Genomic DNA, 23,361 nt, shown 5'->3' with positions numbered 1-23,361 from the left:
TTTCTAATTATCACTTTTTTAAATATTAAAATTATTCCATAGAGCTTCCACATAGTGAAGAAATACCCCATGGAATATCATTATTAACATTTAGCCTTGGGATCGCCCATAGGAGAAACTGATAATGAATTAAATTCATTTTAAGTGGGCTGTGGAATGACTTGGAAATGTGCCACAGGCAAGTCAAAAGTGGAAACAGGATAGTTCTACTTAGACAGGGATTTAATTCTCCATAAATATGGCAGTCATGTGGCTTTAAGGAGGATCACTAATTCCGAAACGTAAAATAGTCTACTCAGTCGCGATTTAATTACATGCACATAATGGCTTCACATAAAATATTTGTTATTAAAATTTTAACCGTGCCTCGGGAGCAAAGTATAAAATGACAGTATGCACTTGCAACTTCAAAACTATGCAATGTGACTTCAGTATTTGCAATACAGTGATGGTGTCAGGCAGTTGGCGTGTGTGCTGTGTGTTAAAATCTCCCTGAGTTTGTCAGTGTGCTGTCTAACCTGTGCTCTATAATTTCTTCTCTGCTTGTCTCCCTAACAGGGATTTGAAAGCTGGCAATATCCTTCTGGGGGAGGACGGATCAGTGCAAATAGCAGGTAAAGGTGTAAAGATGGACGTCTTCCCGTGCTTGCAGGACCCTCATGTAAGGAATGCAGGATAGCCTTCATGAAATACATACATGGGGAGGTGTCTTTCAAGTGTGTGTGTGGGCTGCCCTTCTCTCATGGACATACTTTTACAGAATGCTTGAGAATGAAGCCTGGGTTAATCTTGGCTCTTTCTCCAGATAAACAATGCTGTTTTAGCACAGGACCTTTTGACAATGATCTGATATTTAATTTTCTTATACCTGCCTAAATAGCTTTTTTTAAAATATGCTGCCAGAAAAGTCATTTGGAAAATGGTTTTTGATTGAGTTTGAAATTTATAAGTTTTCCGTCTTATATTACTGAATGCTGTTGAGTGGCCACATCAGGTAAACATGTCCCGTGGTTGGCTCCTGTCATTTTGTTCTGAGTTATATGAATATCCTGAAAACCGTGAAATAGAAGGTAGGCACATCCATATTTTCTCTCATTTTTCCCCAGTCCCTTGCTCGTCTACCCCAGCCACGCTTTCCGCCATCCCTGTCTTTTTTGTTGTTTTGGTGGGACAGTCTTTCCCTGAAGTGGACTGTTGCTGCCATATCTCGGTATTCAGCCTGTCTTCCAGCAATGAGATGTTAGCCACCATTGCTGTCACTGTCCTTGGTGACAGTCACCAATGCAGCGTCTGTTAGTAAGAGTGCCGAAGTTTGTCTCATGTCGGCGCATCAGCTTAATTGGCTGAATCTTGAATTGTAGGAAGAATCCTATGTGTTAGCGTAGATCTCTGAACATTCCTAATTATTTCACGGAAATCAACTACGGCACCTAGTTCTAGACAAAAGTCTGTTCGAGAAAACCTGAAGGTCTAGAGTTAGAAGAAAGCAGAGAGTAGGGTCTGTAGAGATGTCTCAGAGCTTAAGAGCTCCGGCTGTTCTTGCACAGGATGCAGGTTTTCCTTCCAGCATCCGCACGGTGCTTCCTCCTGTCCTCTGTGGGCTTCATGTACACACGTGGTCCACAACATGCATGCTGGCAGAACACGCATACACAAAAAGTAAATAAGCAGAGGAGTTCAGCAGAAAACAAACTGAGAGGCTAAACTTGAAAATTTTGGGGTGCTGGGGTCAGCTATAATGCCTGGTGAGCGCTAGGCAGGTGCTTTGCTACTGAGCTCCATCTTCAGCTCCAGCACTTGAACTGTGCCTGGCTCTGACTCTGTTTGCCTCTCCTGCTCTCTGTGGACCCTGAGGTGAGGCTGGCCTTGGCCTCAGTAATTTTATGTGCAAAGAGCAACTTTTGATTTCTCTTTTAAAGGAGAGGGGAGTTTTCTTTGATTTTTTTATTTTTTTATTTTTTATTTTTTTTTGTCAGAGTTTCTCAGTGTAGTGGTCCTGACTGTCCTAGACTTGTTTTTTTAGACCAGGCTGGCATTGAACTCACAGAGCTCTGCCTGCTTGTCTGTCTTCCACGTGTTGGGATTAAAGGCATGTGCCACCACGTCCTGCTGAGAGAAGACATTTACTTTTAGAGATGCAAATAAAATTTCTGTTCGTCATATCAAACGAGTTTTCTCTTAGAGAACGTTTAAGCGGTGATTCTCAGAGAAGATGGATTTGGAGTGTCGTGGTTTGAATAAGACATCTGGAAGCCACTTTGTGCATCAGTTACGCTCCGATGCACATCCATTCTGTGCGTTCCTTTAGGTCATGTCCATGTCCTTTAGACTTGCGATCCCCATCTGTGAGATGGGGTGACAGTGCTTGCTGTTTCGGCCTGTACCTGATTCCTTGGTAGTTACTGAACCTTAAGACTCAGATGATTGGACCTGGAGAGATGTGCCAGTGGCTTAGAGCTCTGGTGCTTGGGTCCTAGCACCCATCTGGGGACCCCCAGCTATGGGGTCCGATGCCTTCTTCTGACCTCGATGGGCACCAAGTACATGTAGACAGACATGTAAGCAAAATGCCCAAACAGACAGAATGGCACAATAATAAAAGAGAGTAAGGTGTTTGTGAGTGCAGCAGACTCTGGGAGCTGCAAAGTGTCGTGGCTGGACAAAGGCCCATTCTGCAGCTCCCCGCACTCCCATGTGAACGCCTCCGTTAAGCTGTCTGAAAGGGTTCTAGAAAATAATGCTAAGGTCTTTATGACTTCGAAGATTTAGTTAATTTTTAATTTTGTGTGTATCTTCATGGCACTGTACATGAGTGAAAGCCAGGGACAATTTTACAGCAGTGGGTCTCTCTTTCCACCTTTAATGTGATTTCTGGAGATCACATTTGGCTTGTCAGGTTTGCAGGGCACGGACCTTTAGTCACCTTACCATACTGCTGGTCCTGATGCATGTTTTCATTCATCGCAAAAACTATATTTATTTGTACAGAAACTTTGCACTCATAATTTCACGTTGCCTATTGACAGTGTTCAGATTATGCTTCTTGTCCCATGAGCCCGGGACCTATACCCTTCACATAGGGTGGTTGTCATAATACGCATATAAAACACTTAGAGACACTAACAAAACGGATAGTGACAAAAACAGCTGAGTGAGCAAGCACACGGCAGAAGTGCAGTTTCGTGCGAAGGGAAATAATCTCTGAATGTCGCAGGTAGAGAGATTCGGCATGAACATGTATTGAGATACCCCCACCTCAAAGCAAAGGTCCATACATTGTTGGTCCAAAGAGTTCCGTCCGTAGTGGAGATGGATCTAGTCTGTCACTGACAAGAAGAGGTGCAGTTTGCCCTTCATCTGCAGCCGAGTGAGGTGTGAGGCACAGCCAGTGACACCGTGTTAACTGCTTCTGGTCAGCCATGGTGGGCACTTGCCCTTCTCTGGAGTCAGTCTTTCTGGGAGGGCGCCGTTGATCACTTCTTAGCACACAGTAATGCCTCTGCTAGGAATCTGCCCTCCAGCGATTCCCATGTATGTTTAGAACAGAAGAGGCCTACGTTTATTTGTTGGAGATTTTATTTTTGGGGGGGGGGGTGTAGCCTAGACTTGAACTCATGACAGTTATGCTGCCCTTGCCTCCCAGCTACTTGGACTATAGGCATGTACAACCATGCCCAGATAATTTGTTGGAGGATTTCTGAAAGCAGAAGAGGAGATGCAAGCCTAGTGTTTCAAGTGTTGTAGACGTGGCGTATCTATAGTATACCCATTGGCCCCAAGGAGAACGCAAAACTCGAATCTGGTCAAGTGAATGACACAAGGTGACAGCAGGTCACCTTTTGTGAAGGAAGTGGAGAAAAGGGAGAGGATGGCTCTGACTGAGTGAATGGATCCAGGGAATTCATTCACACGGGGTAGACAGGCACATCACCTTTTAACACTTACGGTTGACCTTATAGAACAACGCAGTGTCATAGGAGAGGCAAGAATGCACTGCCTCCAAACTGCAGTGTTTTCAGTTGTTTCTCTCTCTCTCTCTCTCTCTCTCTCTCTCTCTCTCTCTCTGTGTGTGTGTGTGTGTGTGTTTCTGTTTGTCTGTGTATGTGCATGTCATACACATGTATGTATATGTATGTGCAGGTATATGTGTGTACATTTGTGTGTGTGTCTCTGTGTGTGTGTGTGTACATTCTGTAGACCAGAGGTTTACCTTGGGTTTAGTTCCTCAGGTACTGTTCACTTTGGTTTGTATTTCAATTTTTGTTTGTTTTGTTTTTAGAGACAGAATTTTCATTGGCCTGGGACTCACAAGTACTTTAGGCCCAAGAATCTGCCTATCTCTACCTTCTCAGAGAAGGGTTGCAAACATGTCCCAACATATTTCCCTTTTTAACTTGGGTTTTAGGATCAAACTGAGGTCCCCATGCTTATGTAATGTGCATTTTTACCAACTAAGCTGCCTCCCCAACCCCCATCATCAGAGGATTTCCATGTCTATAGTAGTAGGAAGGAGCCTTCACACACCTGACTCGGCCTCAGTCCTTTCCACTGTTCCTTCTCTCTCCATCCTTTCCTTTTGGTTTTTGTGGCCTTTATTGTTCATACGGAACAATATGTATTTGTTTTTCTGGCCTGTGAGCCATCAGTGTTTGCATATGTGCAGTCTGTCAGCTCGTGGGGAGAATGGTGTTCCTCATCCTAAAGGGTAGAATCCTAAAGGCTAGTTTGGAAGACTACTTCAGTTCAGGAAGTGACAGCCGAAATATCTGTGAGCAAAACCCGGAAACTGTCCAGTCACAAGCAGTCTCCTTGGTGAGTGCAGACTATCAGCTGGTTGAATTTCCCCGGCATCATTTGGTAGCTCTGTGGCTTTGGATAAGTTTTACCAAGCCTCTTTAGGACTCATTTCCTTTAGAGTAGATTAAAGAAAATATTGCCTTTTCACTTTGCTGGCACACAGTAGGTACACAATAGCCATCAACAGATGCTGTGGCTGTGGTTACTAGTGTTACTGTCATTTCTAACATGACTGCAGCCAGCAGGACCACACTTGGGCTGCCTGGAGGTCATGTATACCCTCAGATTTGTCTCGAAAGAGATTCAGCCATGAGAGACTTTCTGAGTCACAGAAAGGTAAGCTTACTAAGTATAGAGTTTGGAAGAAAACTCGCCATCAATTTTGAGTTGAGCTGTTGGAGAGGTACAGCTGACTTTCCTTGTTTGGGGATGAGACAGTCCTCCCAACCAGAGAAGGTCAGAATAGCAGTCAATTGCCTTTGAAATGCAAAGACAGGTCAAGGCCAGCTTGCCTGCTTTGTTCTGCCACTTGGCGCCCTGCCAGTCACCGCATCTCATTATTCTTGTCAGATTGATGATTGGAGCTTTCCTGGGTGTCTGGAACACGGTGTCCTTCTCTTTCTCTCAACTGGGATCCTCCAGGTTCTCTTTCTGTCTTAAGGTTCTTTCTTTCCCACGAGTGGCTGTGGGGAGAGCTGAGGCTCTGGGGTGGGGGGTGGGGCTGGGTTCATAAGAACACGTGTCGGAAGAACCTGTGTTTGGTGGCTCTGAGGATCACCTCGGTTGGGACGTGAAGGGCTGTGCTCTGTGTGTGCTTGGTACACAGTGAGGGCTTGTTACAGCCTTCCTTGTTCCCTGCTAGGCTTTCTACATAGTAACTCCATGATCCGGTCTGCCGTATCCTCCATGTCTGGAGTGGTCCAACAGGCCAGCATTTAATCAGCAATTCCTACAACCTTTGGAGCAATAGCTCTCGAGACTTCACCCAAAATGTCCTCCCCGCTCTCTGAACCGAGCACAGTGTTATATTTGTGCAGAATTAAAAGCGTCATTTTAAAACACGGGAGCTAAAACCCTAAAGTAAGGTTATTGTTTTAAAAAGCAGCCCTGCGCAGCCAGGGTGCCAGGTACTGCTGCTCTCCGAGTTTCAGAGCAGATGACCCTACCTGGTCAGACACTCGCTGGCTACACAAAAGCGAGGGCCCACAGACCGCACCGCTGGGCCTTGGGCTCTTGGCTTGCGTCATCTTTGGTGTGGCGATGGGGCAGGTGGGTGGGTAAGATGAACAGTATAGTGGAGCGAAGTTCTCCTGTGTTTCCAAGCATCCCTAGGATGCCTCTTGAAAGACATGTTAGGCAGAGGAGCTTCATTCCTACGTGTTTCATTGAAGAGGGACATTGTGTATTCAGAATGTCACCCATTCTGTCATGAAGGTTAAACAGTCTTTTCAGAACACTTTTGTCATCCGAGGGAAGACGGGGCCTGGCTAGGCCATGGGAACCCTGGCTTCATGATGTACCTGAAAAGTATGGACAGCAGGGTTCCGTATTTACTTCTGTTTACACTGCAGATCCTCCGGAAGCACATGTATGTCCTCGTGACTCTGGGCGTGAGATCAGTGTGTACTGTCCGTCTCCCGTGTGTGAGGCCAGCGTGTAGGCAGTGCCTGTACTCTGGATGCACTCAACTGTCTCACAGACCATGGGGGAGGAGCACGCAGTAGTTCATATTACATACCAGAAACAAAGGCACACAGAGTGAGAAAGTAAGTCCGCTGGGTCAGATGTAGGGTGAGTTCTGGAGCCCAGTTTCAGACTCTGGCCTTCTGACTCTATGGAGCTTTTCGAGCCCCACCTGGGGGTTTCCAGGACAAGCCCACTATATGTAGACTTAGATGATTTCAGTTTCCATCCGTCCCCAGCTCTCCTCTGCCTTTGTGCAAATCCGCTTTGGTCCAGGGAAGATGGGTGCCCAGCGTCTCCTCCTTGGTCCTTCCGAGTTGCAATGTAAGAGGTAAAAGCAGAAAGTGTTCATAGTATTCTTTGTGTAGATTTAAGCTCAGAAGTACCACCACTCCCGTCCTGTCCCCACCCCCAGCCGCTCTCTCTTTAAAATTATCATTATGGCTTCCAAGTATTTACGAGATTCATGACAGTGCAGACAAGCGCATCTCTGTTTCTTGTGCCTTTTCTTGGGTGATTTCCCTTCTGTTAATTTATTATGTTCAATTCCAATGTGTCAGATTTGTTATAGCTTATTTATTTTATTATATCATATTTTATCATTATGCCTTAGAAGCCTGTTGGTTTTCTTTTTCTTCTTTTAAAGATTTATTTGTTTATTCATGTTATGAGTACACTGTAGCTGTCTTCAGACACACCAGAAGAGGGCATCAGATCCCATTACAGATGGTTGTGAGCCACCATGTGGTTGCTGGGAATTGAACACTGGAGCTCTGGAAGAGCAGTCAGTGCTCCTAACCGCTGAGCCATCTTTCCAGCCCTACTTTTTAAAATTATTTATTTTTAGTTTGTACATTGCTGTTTACCTCCCATGTGTGTTGGTGCTCTGGTACTGGAGTTACAGAGAGTTGTGAGCTGCCATGCCGGTACAGGGAAATGAACCTGGGACTTGAACTGGCTCCTCTGCTCTTAAACGCTGAATCATCTCTCCAACCCCAACACCACACACACACACACACACACACACACACACACACACACACACTCACTCACTCACTCACTCACTCTTGATATAGATACCCAGTATGGCAGAGGAAGCCACTGTGAACTCTGAGTTCAAAGCCAGCCTGGTCTACAGAGCAAGTTCCAAGACAACCAGGGCTACTCAGGACTCCCCACCCCCATCAATTAAAAACTAAGGAAAGTAATCTCAGGATTAAATAAAATGCTTTCCCCCTTCTATGCCCTTGGAAAGCCTGTGTGTGACTCTGTCACAGTAAAGGTGGACCGTGTGTCTTAGGAAATAAAACAAATAGGTTTTTACCACATTAAGTGAAAGAAGGAGGTGTGGTTGTTTGAAGGGGGTGTGCTCTTTCCATGGCATGACCTTTATTTACTAATTTGATGCTCTGTCACATTGTCACGGAAAGCTCGGTGCTTTGTCTGGTAAGTGACTAAGCCTGTTTGTCCGCAATTCATGAGAGAGAGAGAGAGAGAGAGAGAGAGAGAGAGAGAGAGAGAGAGAGAGAGTTTTAAGCAAATAGAAATGAATAATGAACAGGTCACTTTGGGTTGATCAGCTACAAATCTCCTTATTGTAAGATTCTTTTTAAAGTGGCCCGTTATCCTTACTGTAGTGTAAAAAAGTGGATTTTAAAAATCTGATAGTTTTTCCCCCAGCAAAGTCTTGCTCTTGAGTCCTGGTAGAGTCTGTGTAACCCAGGATGGCTTAGAACTCACAGCTCTCCTGCTGCCTCGGCCTCCTGTGCTGGGATTACTGGCATGTGATTGACATGTGATGTGTCACCATCACCAGCTTAAAACATGATTTCTGAAGACCTTTCTAGATGCATAGGGGTACATTACATTTTGTTGTGCTTATGCGTGCACATGATATTTGACATTTAGGAACTATGTACACTATGGTCTGGATGTCTCTGTGTCCCCTGAAATCTCATGGTGGGACCCCATTACCACTGGAACTCCTTACGTGCAGCTTAGGTGGGCTCTTGTGGTGGGGATAAGTGACTGTATAAAAGAGTGTTATTCAAAAGAGATGCCTCCCTTGGTGTGAAGACAGATCCTTCCTGTGCTGTGGAACTGCCAGAGAGCAGGACCACACCAGAGTGGATGCACTGATGTCGTGATGTTGGGTTCCTAGCCCTCTAAGCATTGTGAATCAGATTTCTGCTTCTATTACATTCCCAGTTTGTTGTAGACTTATGAACACCAACTGCGCTTATGCCTGTGAAGGTTTGTTTCCATCTCTTGAACTTCTATACCAGAGAAATTGAGTCCTACTTGGCTAAGCAGCACAGGACACTGGGAAATTCCCCTCACACCAGCCTTAACAGAGAGTGTATTTTCTTTAGCTTGTTTGACTTCCTTATACTCTGCTTGCTGGGAGGGAAGATGATGTTTTAAACCCATGTCGCCTGGGGTATTTGTGTTCCTTCTGTCTTCCTTGGACTTCGATGGAGGTCGATGGAGGTTCATGAGGTGTTTCTTGTGTTGTGGGGAAGAGAGGCTGGTGCTTGCAGCAAGGTAATGTGGAAACTCGATCTGTCCCAGAAGCAGCCTTTGGAGAGTTAGGGCATCCTCTGAAAGGAAGAGTCTCTGAGTAATTACCGGCCCACCATGGTCCAGAGTGTGGGCTCCCACACTCACTAGGAAACCTACTTGGAAGCTGGTGTTGCTCGTTATGACCCCCATAACGACACTGTGATAATGAAATACCAGAGCATGGTTCAAACACTCCATTTTGCTGTCAACTAACTGTTGTCAGCTAGTGGAAGGGGGTGGGACTTTACTCTTTTGCAGTGTTGCAAAATGACAAGGAAGTGGTTAAAGGGCAGGGCTCAATTAGTTCTGTCCAACCTCCTACCCCGTTCCTTTGCTGTTCCCCTTTGTTTGCCCTACCATTTCCCAGTCTCAACTGAGGGACAAGCCCTCTGTGTGCTGCCCGGGTCACTTCCTGGCCTACAGTCTAAATCAGAGTGCTGGAGTAAATAAAGCTCCCCCCACCATGACGGTGCAGAGGAGGGACCTGCCTTTGGCTGTGAGTGTTTCCGGTCTTAAGGACCCTTTTCACTTTTCTAACACCATCTACCCTACACCTCTATTCCTGGCACCCACTCCTTCTGAAACTGTCCTCCCCTCCAATCCTCCCTGCCCCCCATCACTAACCCAGCCTCACTCGGTTGAGTCCCTAAGAACTTGGAACGTGGTCTCTGCATGGTGCACACCCTCACTTGATCTAGCCTGTGGTACCATGTGGGAACTGGGTGCATCCTTCTCCCTCTTCCTTCCAAACCAGGTGGCTCCCAAAGGTAGAAACTGTGTTGTTTATTGTTACTTCACCAGAGAGTCCCTGACAAGAGGAATGGGGTCAGGAGGGTTTATTGACCACGACACATGCTTGGAGACACATGCTAGATGCCCTGTCTCCTGCAAGTCAAGGAGCTTGTCAGTGATGCAGGGTGAAATTGATCTATTAAATGGAGAAGCTTATATACCCACTTACCAGGGCAGAGGTGAGAGTATTTAAAGCATCTAGACACATCACACTTGCATTTCCCGCTGAAAGCAGGCGTTTGTTTTAGAGACAGGCTGGCTCATTTGTTGCCCAGCTGTTCTTGAACTCAGAGTCTTGTTTCCGCCTCCTGAGTACAGCGATTGTAGCAGCCAGGCCAGTGCACCTCACCGAAGATAGTGATGGAAAATGTCTTACCTCTGTGTTCTGGGCTTTGCCCTTGGCAACTATGGACTAAACAGTAAATGAAATCAGAGGAGAGCGAAGCGGAGACAGCGCACATTGGGTGAGCCTAGAGATGAATTAGGAGCTTTGGTGGGCATGAGTTGCTTTCTAGTCATCACAATACATGTTTTGAGATTAAGGGCTAGTTAACGGTCATGTAAATTATGGTTCGACTAATTATGAGAAAAATCTCAGACCAGTTCTCTCTCTCTGTGTGTCTCTCTGTCTCTGTCTCTGTCTCTGTCTCTCTCTCTCTCTGTGTCTCTCTGTCTCTGTCTCTGTCTCTGTCTCTCTCTCTTTCTCTGATTAATAAGGAGAGTAGGTTGATAGTTGTTATGACTTCTTGGCTGGGGGGGCTTTGATAGATGATAGTATTTGGTGAAACCTAGCATGAGCCAAGGATGTGATCAGTTGGGAAACCTGGTTTTCTGTCCCAGCTGTCCACCATCAGCAAGAGGCACCTGGGACAGACTGTGAGCTGCCTCTCCCTTGCAGCTGCTAGGATTAGCTTGGGCAATAACCCAAAGAAGCTATGGGGCGACTCAAGCAAGGAAGAAGCACTCTGTTCTGCTTCCTGCTGCAGTCCTTCCTCGGCTGCGCTCACTGAACTGCATGGGGTAGGGGAGGGGTGGGGGAAGGGAGGAGGTGGGGGAGGGGAAGTGCAGGGGTGGGTCTGAGCATCAGGGTAGTAGATGGGATTCAGTCTTTTCCCTCTCTCCCTTTTTTCCTTCCTTCTCTCTTTTACTCTTTTTTTTTTCTTCTTCCTTTTTGGGGCTTTAATTATCACCAGTTAGTTTCATATATTATGAAAACTATAAAGATCTGGGCAAAACTAGAGTCTGAAACCAAAAGAATAAGTTGAGTCTATTAGTACATTATTTCTTTTTTCATTTATCTTCTCCAGTTTCTATTTGTTATAGTCTGTTCTGCCCTTGGTAATAGGTGAACGTTAGATGCTCAAGCTCAGTGTGTCTTAAATGACAAGTGACATATCAGTCAAGCACTGGCACACAGTCCTCTAAGTTGACAGAGTAGCAAACAGTGGAAATATCCTTGCTATCAAGGACAGAACACAGTTGAAATGGGCATGACACGTTTAACTGTAAGATAGTGTGTGTACCTGTGTCCACACGGGTGGGGCATTTGTTCATGTTACAGGCAGGAGGGTGTTCACGTATGTGCATGTGAGAAGAAGCCATAGCTCATCTTTTATTGTTTTCCTCTACCTTGTTAACTTTCTTGGTTCGGTTTATGCCTGTGTGCGGACATGGGCTTGCATGGCTGTGCCTGCCCTCGCCTGCCCTTGCACAGTCACAGGTCAGTGTTTGGTGAATCCCTTTCTTCCTTTCCACCTGACCTTTTGACACATGGTCTGCCCCAAATCGAAGGCTTGGCTAGGCCAGCTGGCTAGTGCTGTCGACTGGGAACCTGATAGATAGCAAGAAGAGCCTAAAAACACTGAGCGGCCCCGTCTAATGAGTCCTCTTAGTAAGCAGTGGTTTAAAAATGGCAGAGTTTTCCTTACTGCAGATTTGAAATCCTGCAGACTGTTTATTTCATTATCCTCAATGAATCCTTCTTAGAACGTTGCGAAGGCGGTGTCAGTTGCTTCCTTGAATACTTGTGGCAACTGGGACTGCTCTCGTCATTTCCCATAGGGTCTGTCTCTTTCAAGTGTATAGACAGGTGGTTGTGGTTTCACAGAGGCTTCTGACAGTGGAGTCAGTTCAGTAGACAGTCGCCTGAAAACGGCCACCTGGGGTGTGTATTTGTTGGGTTGGGAATTTATAAGTATTAATGTTTGATCTAAGAGTCATGCGCCTGTCTTTTTGGACCTGGCCAGCTGCAGATTCCCGAGACTTCAGAAGCAGAGCTTTGGCCTTTAGTCATGGATTTACCTCAGAGCAGTGCTGGCGGCTCAGCAGAGCAGGCCTCGGTGCCAAGGGATGGCTGAGCAGTCACAGACCTGTGTGTAGAAGTTTAGTCAGTCAGAAGGTCATGCAAGCAGATTGCTCTCACATCTCCACAGCCTGCCCCTGCGTTGTCTGAGGTGGATCACCCACCACCATGACTTCCCACAGGAACTTTAACGCTATCCTTTCTGACAGCTCAGATGTTCTAGGGATCAGTCCCTTTGGCTGGAAAGCAAGGAGAATGAACAACACCATCTCTAAGAACCAGTCCTGCATCAGAACGTTTGCTGGCTCCTCGTTAACTGTAGTCACTGCAGACCTTTCCAGTCATGTTCTAAATCCATAAACCAGGAGATCATTACGGGCATGCAGGAGGATGTGATTAGTCTCGTGTCCGTGGCTACCATTGTCAGCATGTCTTTAAATCAAACTCTTCTATGCACTGAGAAACTTGGTTTTTCTTTGTTCACAGTAAGAGGCATATTCAGTGGGAAGTTGGCCATTGATGGGTATACTGGAGAAAACTGGCTTCTGCCTGGACCTTCAACATAGCTGGATTAAGAGTCCCGTTTTCTGGCCATGTTGGAAAAAAAAAACTGGTTGGTGGAAATATGGAGGGAGGCTCTACCTAGATGATGCCTTAGGTCTGGGTATTGGCCAGGCTTGCCTCCTGTTTCCTTTACTTTTACATTTAAAAACCTTCCTTTCCGGAATGTAAAGGCATGCCATTTAGTTTCTTTTGAAAAATCGTCATTGTCTGATGTTTCAAAGACTATCAGGACCGCCCCCTCTCTCATTCATTGATGGGGAACAACCAGTTGTCCAGAACAGCTGACACGTGACCCTCCAGGGCTCAGACTCAGGAAATTCCACAGGATCATGTGTTGGTCTGTGAATACCCCAGGCACTGTCCTATGGATGGGGGCCTCAGCTAGTAAAGTCAGACCAGACCAGTGAGCACCCTTTGCTTGTGAGAAGGAAAAATGCATATTGAAAGGCCGGGGCCTGGTGGGAGGCGGGAGTGGGGGGGTGGGGGGGCAGTGGTGTTTTTAGATGATTCTGGTATTCCCCCACACTCCACAGACTATGTATGATTCTCTCTGGAGCAGGGCAGGTGGCATGCAAGCTTTTGATGACTAATTGTAGATTAGTTGCCAACACAATAATCAAGTCCCTTAAAAGATGAGTGGGTTCACCGTTCTTACTTTGATGAGATGACACACGTCGCCCTTAGTTTATCAGTGTCCTCACGAATGGGAAAGACCAGCACCACAACTTCTTTCCCTGTACCATGGCCTCTGCTGGGCAGCTGTCAGTGATGGACAGTTGACAGGCGTGTGGTCATACATTATTTTCAAGATTCTGAATCCCTGTAGACATGTGACTGTGCTTGGCTACTTGGCCTTCTGGACACAGTGGACACAGTTGAGAGTTACTGCATTACACAGTTCACTGTCATGTGTCAGTCACACTTGCATTGCCCTTGGACACACCGAGTCACAAAATAGGTGACCTTATGTGCATATATACTTTTCCTGCATCCTCTTTTCACGGCTGTGGTTCCCTTCTTCTGTAGGCGAGTGGGGAAAGCTGGGGAGCTGGTGGGCGCTGCTGTTTTCCAGGCACAGTGACTGGTTAGGAAACCTCAACTTCAGTGCACAGCGAGTCGGCCGGGCATCTTCCCATAGTGCATTTTCTGATCCAGTGGCTCCGGACGGGGACCTGAGACCCTGCATATCTGAGATGCTCTCAAGTGACACTGTTCATTCCAGTCTCTGGACCCCGTACACTCTGAGGGTCTAGACTATAGAGTTTTAACCATGGCTCTCATTTCTAGTTCCTAGAAGTGTGTTGTACCCGTCAAGGTTATGGAATGGTTGCTCCAAATAGCAACCGAAAGTTAGACTGCTTTCAGTACTCGCTTCATCCCCCTGAGACGCTTCTGCAGTTACTCACCTTGAGTTATGCCCCTGGCAGAACTGTGCTAATACTGGAGCTTTTTTAATAATCAGAATTTGCAACGAGTGGTAAACTGTTCTCTTGCTGATTTTTTTTTAAAACCGAATCCTTTTGGGGATTGCAACAACTCTGGTCTTTGGCATGTTTGTTAACTCCTGGCAGGCAGGCAGTGCACGTGGTTGGATTGGAGGAAGACCCGAGACTGTGTTAAGCCTTTGGGTATAAGTCCTAGAGTTGTTGTCTGACAAGAGATTAAGCATCAAGGGCATTGGAATGGCTGCCATACCCAGGAAACTGTGGCCACATGGCTTCACAGTTGCTGCAGGGTACCCTGAAGGTCATGGGCTCTTTTCTGTTCCCTTTCTATGTCTGCTGTGTCTGAGTGAGCGCCGTGCCTCTGGGTTTCAGAACCCTGCTCAGCAGAACCCAGGCACCACACTCCAAGGCAGAAAGCAGCCTTCTGGGGCTGCTGCCTCATCTGACACAGGAGGAGGAGTTTGGGAAGCAAAGGAGCCCATTTGGGTGCAGACTGTCCCACGAGAGCTTGTAGCATACTCCCCTCAGATCTCACTTGGTATCTCCTAAGCTCCCCAGTCATTGCACATGTGGCCCTGTGGCAGCGAGGCTCATTTTAGTGGGTGTGCTGAAAAGCCACTGTCACGATAGCAGGAAAACTTTTCTAGAAGGAAAGGAACCCTGTGAAGTGTAGTGTAGGTGGCCGCTGTCCGAGGACTTGGAAGCATCTTGGCTCTGTCTCCTTATCCTTGGATTCTGCTCCTGGCCTGGAAAGTGGCACCAGAGTTCTGCTGAGCAGGATTCCGAAACAGAGTTATGGTACTCACACAGATACTTCACTTGTCCCCTCTGCCTCCTTCTAGGAAGTACTGTTCCGAACTCTCCTCTGTTCTTCAGTTGCAGGTTTCTCCACTGATAGGAAGGAGGTCGTGACCTCTGGGTTTCCACTTAGACTTGGCTCTACGTGCCTGGAGGCCTGAAGCCATTTTGAGGATGGCTGGGCTCCAGGAAAGCTAGAGGTTGCTGGGATCTACTCCATAAGTAACGATAAACCGGTGGACAAAGACCAGATTTAATCACTCCTTAGAAAGTGAAACAACTGGTTGGTTACTTGGTCAGTTCAAGAGGCTGGTAGCACTTGGCTGGCTTTTGTGACATTTGAGGAAGCTTACCTCGGGAAGAGGCAATACAGGAAGCTAGGTGGCCCCTCAGGCATGCTGACTTCTGGCCTTGGAGGAGTTTCCTCATTCCCCTGTGCCAGTCTTGAGGCAACTGGGCAATTGTTCAGGGATTGGGGAGCTGGTCAGAGTTCCAAGGTCAAAACTGCACTTTAGGAAGAATGACTTTAGGAAGACATTGTACGGTGGACTACACTTTGAAGAGGCACACCTGACTCTGTAGTTGTGAAAACCATGGCTCTCCCTGGTCCTGCTTCCCCTCCCTCTCTAAGAGGTGGGGGTGAAGAGGCGGCTGAGTGTCGCTTGTTGTTGTTATTCATATCTATTGACTCATGCAAAGCCCACCTTTTCCTGTATTTCCTCACGTCTTGTCTCCCTGGAAAGACTGAAGCAGAGCTCTGCAAGCTCATGGCGTGAGACTCCAGGCCTCACACCCTACTGGGGTCCGAGTAAGGTCCAATAGTGCTGACAAACGTTCCAGTACACACTGACACACACCCGAGTGTGAACAGCTCAAGGAACATGAGATACATTGTTAAAAACCTCATTCTGGAATTGGTTTCTGACAGAGCTGAGCTGAGTTTGCTTCTGTTTTCGTATCTATTACTATGCAGGTTGCACGGTAATGATTTAAGTCAGTGTTCTTTGCGTGCTTGTTAGGGGTCTGTCATTTTAAGAAACCTGCAGGGCTCCGGGAAGCTAAGACGCTGGTGGGGCTGAGGATGTTAAGTAGGTTTTCAGAAGTACGTTTCAGTGTGACAGCCTTTTCTAAAGGGTTTGGAGAAATAGAAAACAAAACAAAAAACACAAACAAAAAAACCCATCACCAAAAACTAACAACCCCCAAAACCCATCTTCAAGTTAAATCCGAAAGAGATTGTTTTTGATGACGTGAATCAAACATTTGGCTGGAGAACCTTGAACTACTCTTTCTGAGATGCATAATCACAACTTGGTCTTGACTCTGGGAAAGCTTGGACCTGCAGAGTATTAACCCCCCCCCCATGCTCCATTTTGATCTTCTTTGCTATCTTTTGGAAAAAAATTGTAATTTTCTTTTTGGGACCTGTGTCACTGTGTTCTTTGGCAAGTCTTGGGTCCCCTTGTTCCTTCTTCCTTTTCGATTCCATTATCCAGGAAGTCATGGGCCCCACTCTGTTAATTGCACTGCTGAGTTACAGCTGCCAGCCCTTTCCCTTTCCTGAGAACTTTTTCGAGGGCTTTTCCAATATTTCTTCTCTAGAGACAGCCACTGTGGTCCCTGCTGCTAGTTGGAGCAGGTGCAAGTTGCCTTCGCTGTGAGCAGACCCTGAACTTGGAACCGTCAAGCTTCTCACTCAGCTGTTTGATTTTATAACACCTTGGCTTCTAGTCACAGGGACTGCTGGTAGTTAAGAGCGTTCAGGACTGCCCGCCTCCGAGGATATGAGGGCACCCTCTCATATCCTAGCCACCGCAGAGTACGGAAAGTTTAATGTTGGCCTTATACACTATGAATCACCTTCAGAAAGTTCTGAACTAGCAAATATAATTCTGGTTTTTCTCTAACCAGATGTCTAATTGATCCAGTTTCAGTGTTCTCTATACAAAGGCTCATGAATATGTATATATGAAAATATATTTATACTTTATATATTTATATTATATACAAGTATATTAATAACATATGGCTAGTGCTGCTACCTACTGATCTGCCTCGTCACCACCATGGGTGACCCTTTTAAAGCATAGCAGGCGCTATGAAAGGTTGGGGCAGGCAAGGGCTGGTGACTTAATGGAGTCCTTCCGAACTCTTAATGACATTGATTTTCAGACTAATTTCACCATTCATAAGCCAGCAAGTCCCTAGAAGGTTCTCCCAGTCTGTCCAGTAAGCTGAGGGAAGTCCCTGGTCACATTCCCTGTAGGTGCCTAAGAAGTTCCCTTGCAGCAGGCGCACCAAGAATTCACACGCAGGTCTCCTTTGTCCTTGCATTTGGCATCAGTAAACCAAGTCCGCACAGGAATACCAGAGAGTGGATCTATATTTGGGCCCGACTGGTTTTTTTTTTTTAAATTATTTTCATGTAAGGTGAAGGAAAAAAAACTCTGAAGTACTTTACAACTTTTCTGTGCTGAGAATCTCCATTGTCAGAAGTCAGGGCTGCTTCCCAGCATCCCTTAGGCTCCGGGGAGGTCACTGTTTTCCGCCATCATACATCCCTGGCTTTTGACCTTGCTCTTACTTGTCTGTACTTAGATACCGAGAATAAGAAGGCTATAGTGGCCTCTGCTAACCAGGGGCATCCAGGACCCCTCTGAGGGCAGCTGAGCCTCTGTTATGTATGATATTACAAGTAGAATATCACACTGTATGAGTTGATATTAGACACTGTAACAGCATAACTGGCGGACTGATTTTGTAGACTAAATCAGGCAGGAGAGATTGCCTTTTCCCGTTGTTTTTGCTTTCTTTTTTAAAATATGGATTTGTTGCCAACAGTGAAAGGAGTAAAGGAGTCTTTTCTGTGAAGACACTGGGGTTTGTTTTCTCTGGGAATCTGGGAAGGCAGCAGCCCCAGGTCTGAGTTTCCTCTCTGGATACACATTTCCTCTCCTAGCTGAGACCTGGTGGGACTTTGCTGAGGGAGAGCCAGGACTCCCTGTAGAGCCCAGCCTTCCCAGCTCCAAAGCTGAGCATCCAGTGTCTTTAGTCACAAGAACCGTGGTCCTCAGGATCTGGCCTCCTTTATGGTTTCTCACAGCCCCTGTAGCATACTTGAGGTTTTGACCCTTGAAGCTGTCAAGAGGTTTTCTTCTTGGCTCCAAGTTTGGGCTTTGCCCACGCAGTGCCTTTGTTTGGAACAGCTTTTCTGTCAGTTTACTTGTCCAGCTTCTTACCTCATTTTCAAGGCCAGGCCCAAAGTCCATTTTGGCCAAAAGGAAGTTGGCTTAAAGGAGGACCTGATGGGGAAGGAAAGAGTTTGGGGACAGAACTTCTCCTGGTCGTTTCCCGACAGTAGCTTTTAACTACATCTTGCAAAGGCATGAAGGTGGGCTGGCAGGATTCCTTTGACTCTGTTGCCAGAAAAATGTGCATGATTTCTGATACAAGGGTGTCTGGCCCCATTGTAGGCATCCCTAGGAGAACCCAGTTTCTCTTCACGGTTCTTCCCCGACTTGTTCCCACCTTCACATGTGTGCTGTCTGAACAGAACAGAATATACCGAGTCTCCTGTTTGAATAAGTACTCTAAGTTCTTCAGTTAAAATTCTGTTCCTCAGTATGGATACATTGCTCTGTGTACGGATTAGCTACACAGTTGCAAATTGTAACTATTCTGCGGTTAAAGTGCTGGCTGAGTGGATGTTAGGGTTGGTGTTTTCTGCTTCTGGAATTTTTTTTTTCTTTTTCCTTTTTTCTTTTCTTTTCTTTTCTTTCTTTCTTTCTTTCTTTCTTTCTTTCTTTTTCTTTCTTTCTTTTTTTAGCTCTAAAGATATTTAGCCATCTGTTTTTGACTTTAAAGTAGATGTTCTCAGCTGAGGCTGTGAATCATTGAAGATACATTGAAGGGGCATTGTCAATAGTTAATTGCTACTATGTATATTTCTTGGCTTTTATTTTTAGCTTTGCAAATGTATAAGGTAAGCAGGTAGAATTCTAAGGAGTCGAAGTGTAGTAACTATAGTTTAGATGACTTAACATCTTTAAATGTTACCTTTAGTGTAAGAATCTAATATTTCCTTAAAGCAACCTTTAGTCACATTATTTATAGATAATATATTTATTTAAAATGATCACAATTATTTGAATAAAAATAAAGTGTTGAATTCTTTGTTGAACTTCATGTGGGAAATGTAAGTTAAAATTTATATATTTAAAAGCCTTCGAATAGTCAGTCACGGGTAATAGGTACTTACAAATGACAGTTTACTTGGTTCCTCTGTGAGCTACTGCAGTGCAGTCATTCAAAGAATTTCTGAGTAGGCTCCACGTATGTAAATCAAATTGTATGTAAATTAATTGTATATATTTTTTCAAAACATAACTTAGGTTCGATATTCACATGCAAGTAGCAGTGGAAGAAATACACCACCCCCTAATTTTCATTTCATTTACTTGTAACTGATGTCCTGTTGGGAGATGAATATGTTTTAGTGGAAATACAGCCAACATATTTGCTCTTAACTCTAGTGACGGTGTGACCGGTGTCATGTGACCTAACAGTTATCTGGCATAACAGTGCTGGAGGTCTAAAGCAAACCCCCTTATGCCTTTGGTGTAGGTTTGTACTGGCGGTGACTCTTTGTAATGCTGGCATCCTGACAGTCAGCAAAGGGAACCAGCAGAAGAGAAGCATAGCAGAGCAGTGCTAAGGCAATCATACATACTGCACAGCGTCCTGCGTTGTGGCGAGGTGTTGGCCCGCACCAATCTTTTATTTGGCAGACAGGGTCTTACTATGAAGCTCCGGCTGGCCTGTGCCTCCGAGTGTTGGGGTTAAAGGCATGTATTGCTGCACCCTGACCTTTCTCTCTACCACGTCGCTCTCTGGGGATACTTGATGTGGCTGAGGCCAAGAAGTATGCTGGTCCTAAGTAGTTGGCTCTTTAATTTATAAACTGCTTTTATTCGATATGCAACAATGTAAGTGGGGGTGCACGCAGTAACAAGCAGCAGCCCCTCAACTGTCAGCTACAGAAGTTAGTTTTGCAGATCTGTCTGTACGCATGTCCAGTACACCAAGGAATCTCACACACCTGAGTCCTCATGTGTAATGGCTATTAGGAAGAACATGATGGTTTTGGCCAGTGTGAAAGCTTCCGGGGTAGAAGCACTTGCCACACAAGCCTGAAGAATATAAGTCCTTTCCCCAGACGTGTTTGTTTGTTTGTTTTTTGATATTGAGAGTCTGATATGAAGGGGTGACCCAGTGCTCCAATAACACAGTGGGAGGGGAGGAAGATGTGCATGGTCCTGGATTGCCAGGGAGCCATTTGCATGCGGCACTGCAGAAGCAGCCTGGATACTGTGCAAGATGAGAAGCAACCCTGAAAACTGACCTCTGACCTCCATAAGTACATGCTCACACCCTGACTCATACGCTGGGTAAACTTATGTGCCCACCACAAGCATGCACAGACACATGTACATTTATGTACACATGCACCTAATAGATGAAGTAAAGTAAGATATAATTTTAAATCTATGTACCATTCCATCCACACTTAATGAGAATTATCCAGGAAACTTTGAGGGGGAAGAAGGAGAAACAAGCAAACAAAACAGCCTTTGCTGATTCAGCCTTTTCTTTGAGCGGCCAGTTGTATAAGGACAAACTTAAGCTTGTTGTAAGCTTTGGGTATTTGATATGTGGGCTTGCTTTTATGATTTTGACCAAGGTATTAATATATACTGTTTAGTCTAGGACATGATGGTATGGAATGAATTCATTTCTTTTTTCTTTATGAAATTAACTTTTGGACATTGGTAACTAAGAATTAAATGAAAATTGAAATAAAATATAAAAAACAGCTATATTACATGCTACTCTTACTTTCTCCAATGGAATGCTTGTTAGTAATTAAGGGGAAAAATAGCTTAAATAAAAGCCAAGAGATTTTATATTCTGGGATTTTGGAATGTGTTCATGCTTTCGCTGGTATTGTAATTAAAAGAAACAGTGACATTTTGTGCCTGTCTAGTAGAAAACATTATATGGTTTGGTGAGCTTTCCTGGCCCATTGCCTCTGACAGTGTGACCTGCAGGGTAGAGAATGGCAGGCGGCAGACAGCGGGACAACCCTGGCTTGTTTCTGAGAAAGCTCCGTGAATGTGTTTGTACCCTAAGGCCCAACAGGGAGAGACAAGGTCAGGATCAGCATTTATGAGTCACATGGAACATAAAATAAGGCTGATTTGTTTTTCTTTCTTTTCAGATTTTGGGGTAAGTGCATTCTTAGCAACAGGGGGTGATGTTACACGGAATAAAGTCAGAAAAACGTTTGTTGGTACCCCATGTTGGATGGCCCCTGAAGTCATGGAACAGGTAAAAAAAATTACGTTGATTGTTATAGTACAGGAATATGTTATGTCTATATTGTGTCTAATTAACCTAACATGACACCTATCTGATGTGCTGCAGGTATCAATGTTTCATTTCAATCAATTATTGTAGTAGAATGTATCATAGAGTGTAGGCTTAAATTCCTGATTCCTGGCTAACCCTTAACCACACTAACATTTTATAAACAGCGTCAGATATCTGACAGTACTGGTTGTTCTGATGTGTAACAGACCTGCTACATGATTGTGGGTGATTTTTTTTTCCCCTTCATCTTCTTTGTCCTTCTTAGGTGAGAGGCTATGACTTCAAGGCTGACATGTGGAGTTTTGGAATAACTGCCATTGAATTAGCAACCGGAGCAGCGCCTTACCACAAATACCCTCCAATGAAAGTAATGACGGGGGCTCTGAGGGTTGGAACTGTGATGGGGTGGTGGTGAATGGTGGCGGTGGGAGGCATGGGTTCTTCAGTTCTCTTGAACATGCTTATTTTTGCTAAGACTTGTGGGAGTTTGAGGGATGGGGGGACTTGGCCAAGTTGAGGGCTGACTCAGATTCTCGCTCACCGAGCTGCCAGAACTGTGGCGGTGCCCTGCACCCTGCCTTAGCGCAGCAGGGTTGAGCAGATACACATCTGGCCCTGACCTGCTGACTCTCGGAAGAGCAGGCTGATCTCAGGCCTCGGAATCTGAGAACATATTAGAGGACTGTTATATTTGCAGATGGGTCTCTGGCTGCTTTCTTTCTTTTTTAAAATAAAGATAGTCTGTTCCATTTTCAGCCTGCTCCCAGAGCGTGTTGTGGCTCATCTGATGGAATGAGTCACGGTGTTTTGAGGCACCATATACTTTGGGTACTATTTTCAGGTTTTTGTTATTCTCCTATCTGCTTGACTTCTGAGACGGTGGCTGTGTGTCTGATTTCCGCCAACTAGATTTTTGTCTTGAGGCTGCAATTGCTCAGTGCAAAATATGAAGACGTTTCATCACAACTCTGCTCTATGCTGGTTTTATTTTTTAACTTTTATTTTCTAGAAAATTTAAAGGAATTGAAATCTGTTTACAAGTAGGTTCCCTAACTCCAGTGGTGTTTATAAAGTGGGCAGTGGGGTGGGACTTAGGGATAGCGCGCCTGCTTAGGGAATAGGGTTTGGAATTGACCTGTTTGTTTTCCAACCTTTCCCACACCCCAGATGTACTTTCTTATTGTAGGAAACTTCACAGTGCTAATAGGAATGGCAAGGAAGAATAACCACCTATGATCTCACCAGCCACCGATAATCTAATGGCTTAGTGGTGTTAATTTCCTACTCAGAAAAAAATTATTTTTACGTGTGATTCTGTCCAGGACTTTCCTTGTGCTGAACAGATAGATAGCGCTGCTGAGCTTACACCCCATACCTTGCTTTATCTGTTTCTGTCTAAACTTTTAATACAGTTAAAATGTCAGTGAGATACTCAGTGCATGCCTGTGTATCTCTTTATGAATTTCTTTAGCAGAAGCTTTGAAATTGACATATAAACCATAGAAGAGATTTTTATGGAAAGTATACCAGAGGAACTCTGGGAACTGTGTCTTTTATCCATTAAAAAAAAATTATGTTTCTTTATCTCCCTGTCTCCACTTGATTTTCCCACTTGAATCTAAAGAGGCACCTGTTGATCCCAGCTTGATGCCCACCCGGACTTTGTTTCAAGAGCTCACAGGAACCCACATTCTTCTTCCACAGACAGCAGTCACTTTAGCATCCGTCTTTTCCCACGCCTGCCTCAAAGTGTCCCAGAGGAGTCCTGCCATGTATAGCATTTGCATAAATGAGGCCTGATTTCTGCGTTAAGGAGGTTCATTCACTCTGCAGGTCAATGGTGTGCCGCACAGTCTGCTTGCTCTTACAGTAAATGCTCCTCTCAGTGCCAAAGCGTTGAATTATTTCCTTTGTGACTTGAAACTTTTCTTTGTTTTGTCCCCTGCCATTTAGCACAGTCTTTTTTTATTAAGTTTTTCTTTGTACCTT

The 23,361-nt window shown here is 45.2% G+C and overlaps 1 protein-coding gene across 2 annotated transcripts in view; it reads left to right on the top strand.

Annotated features, from left to right (window-relative positions):
• Window positions 1-23,361, top strand: part of STK39 (serine/threonine kinase 39) — a 242,257-nt gene that overhangs the window by 78,540 nt on the left and 140,356 nt on the right. The window contains exons 5-7 of one of the 2 annotated variants that reach the window (XM_080928167.1): window positions 559-614; window positions 21,221-21,330; window positions 21,638-21,739. In XM_080928167.1, coding sequence (XP_080784293.1) covers window positions 559-614; window positions 21,221-21,330; window positions 21,638-21,739 — 268 coding nt within the window. Of the gene's footprint in view, window positions 1-558; window positions 615-9,436; window positions 9,539-21,220; window positions 21,331-21,637; window positions 21,740-23,361 lie in introns of those variants that run through there. The other variant, XM_080928168.1, reaches the window with a different exon arrangement.

The sequence above is a fragment of the Micromys minutus genome (assembly GCF_963924665.1).
Source record: "Micromys minutus genome assembly, chromosome: 13".
Taxonomy (NCBI): Eukaryota; Metazoa; Chordata; class Mammalia; order Rodentia; family Muridae; genus Micromys; species Micromys minutus.
Note: the sequence above shows the minus strand (reverse complement) of the source record. Positions and strands in the feature narration are given on the sequence as shown.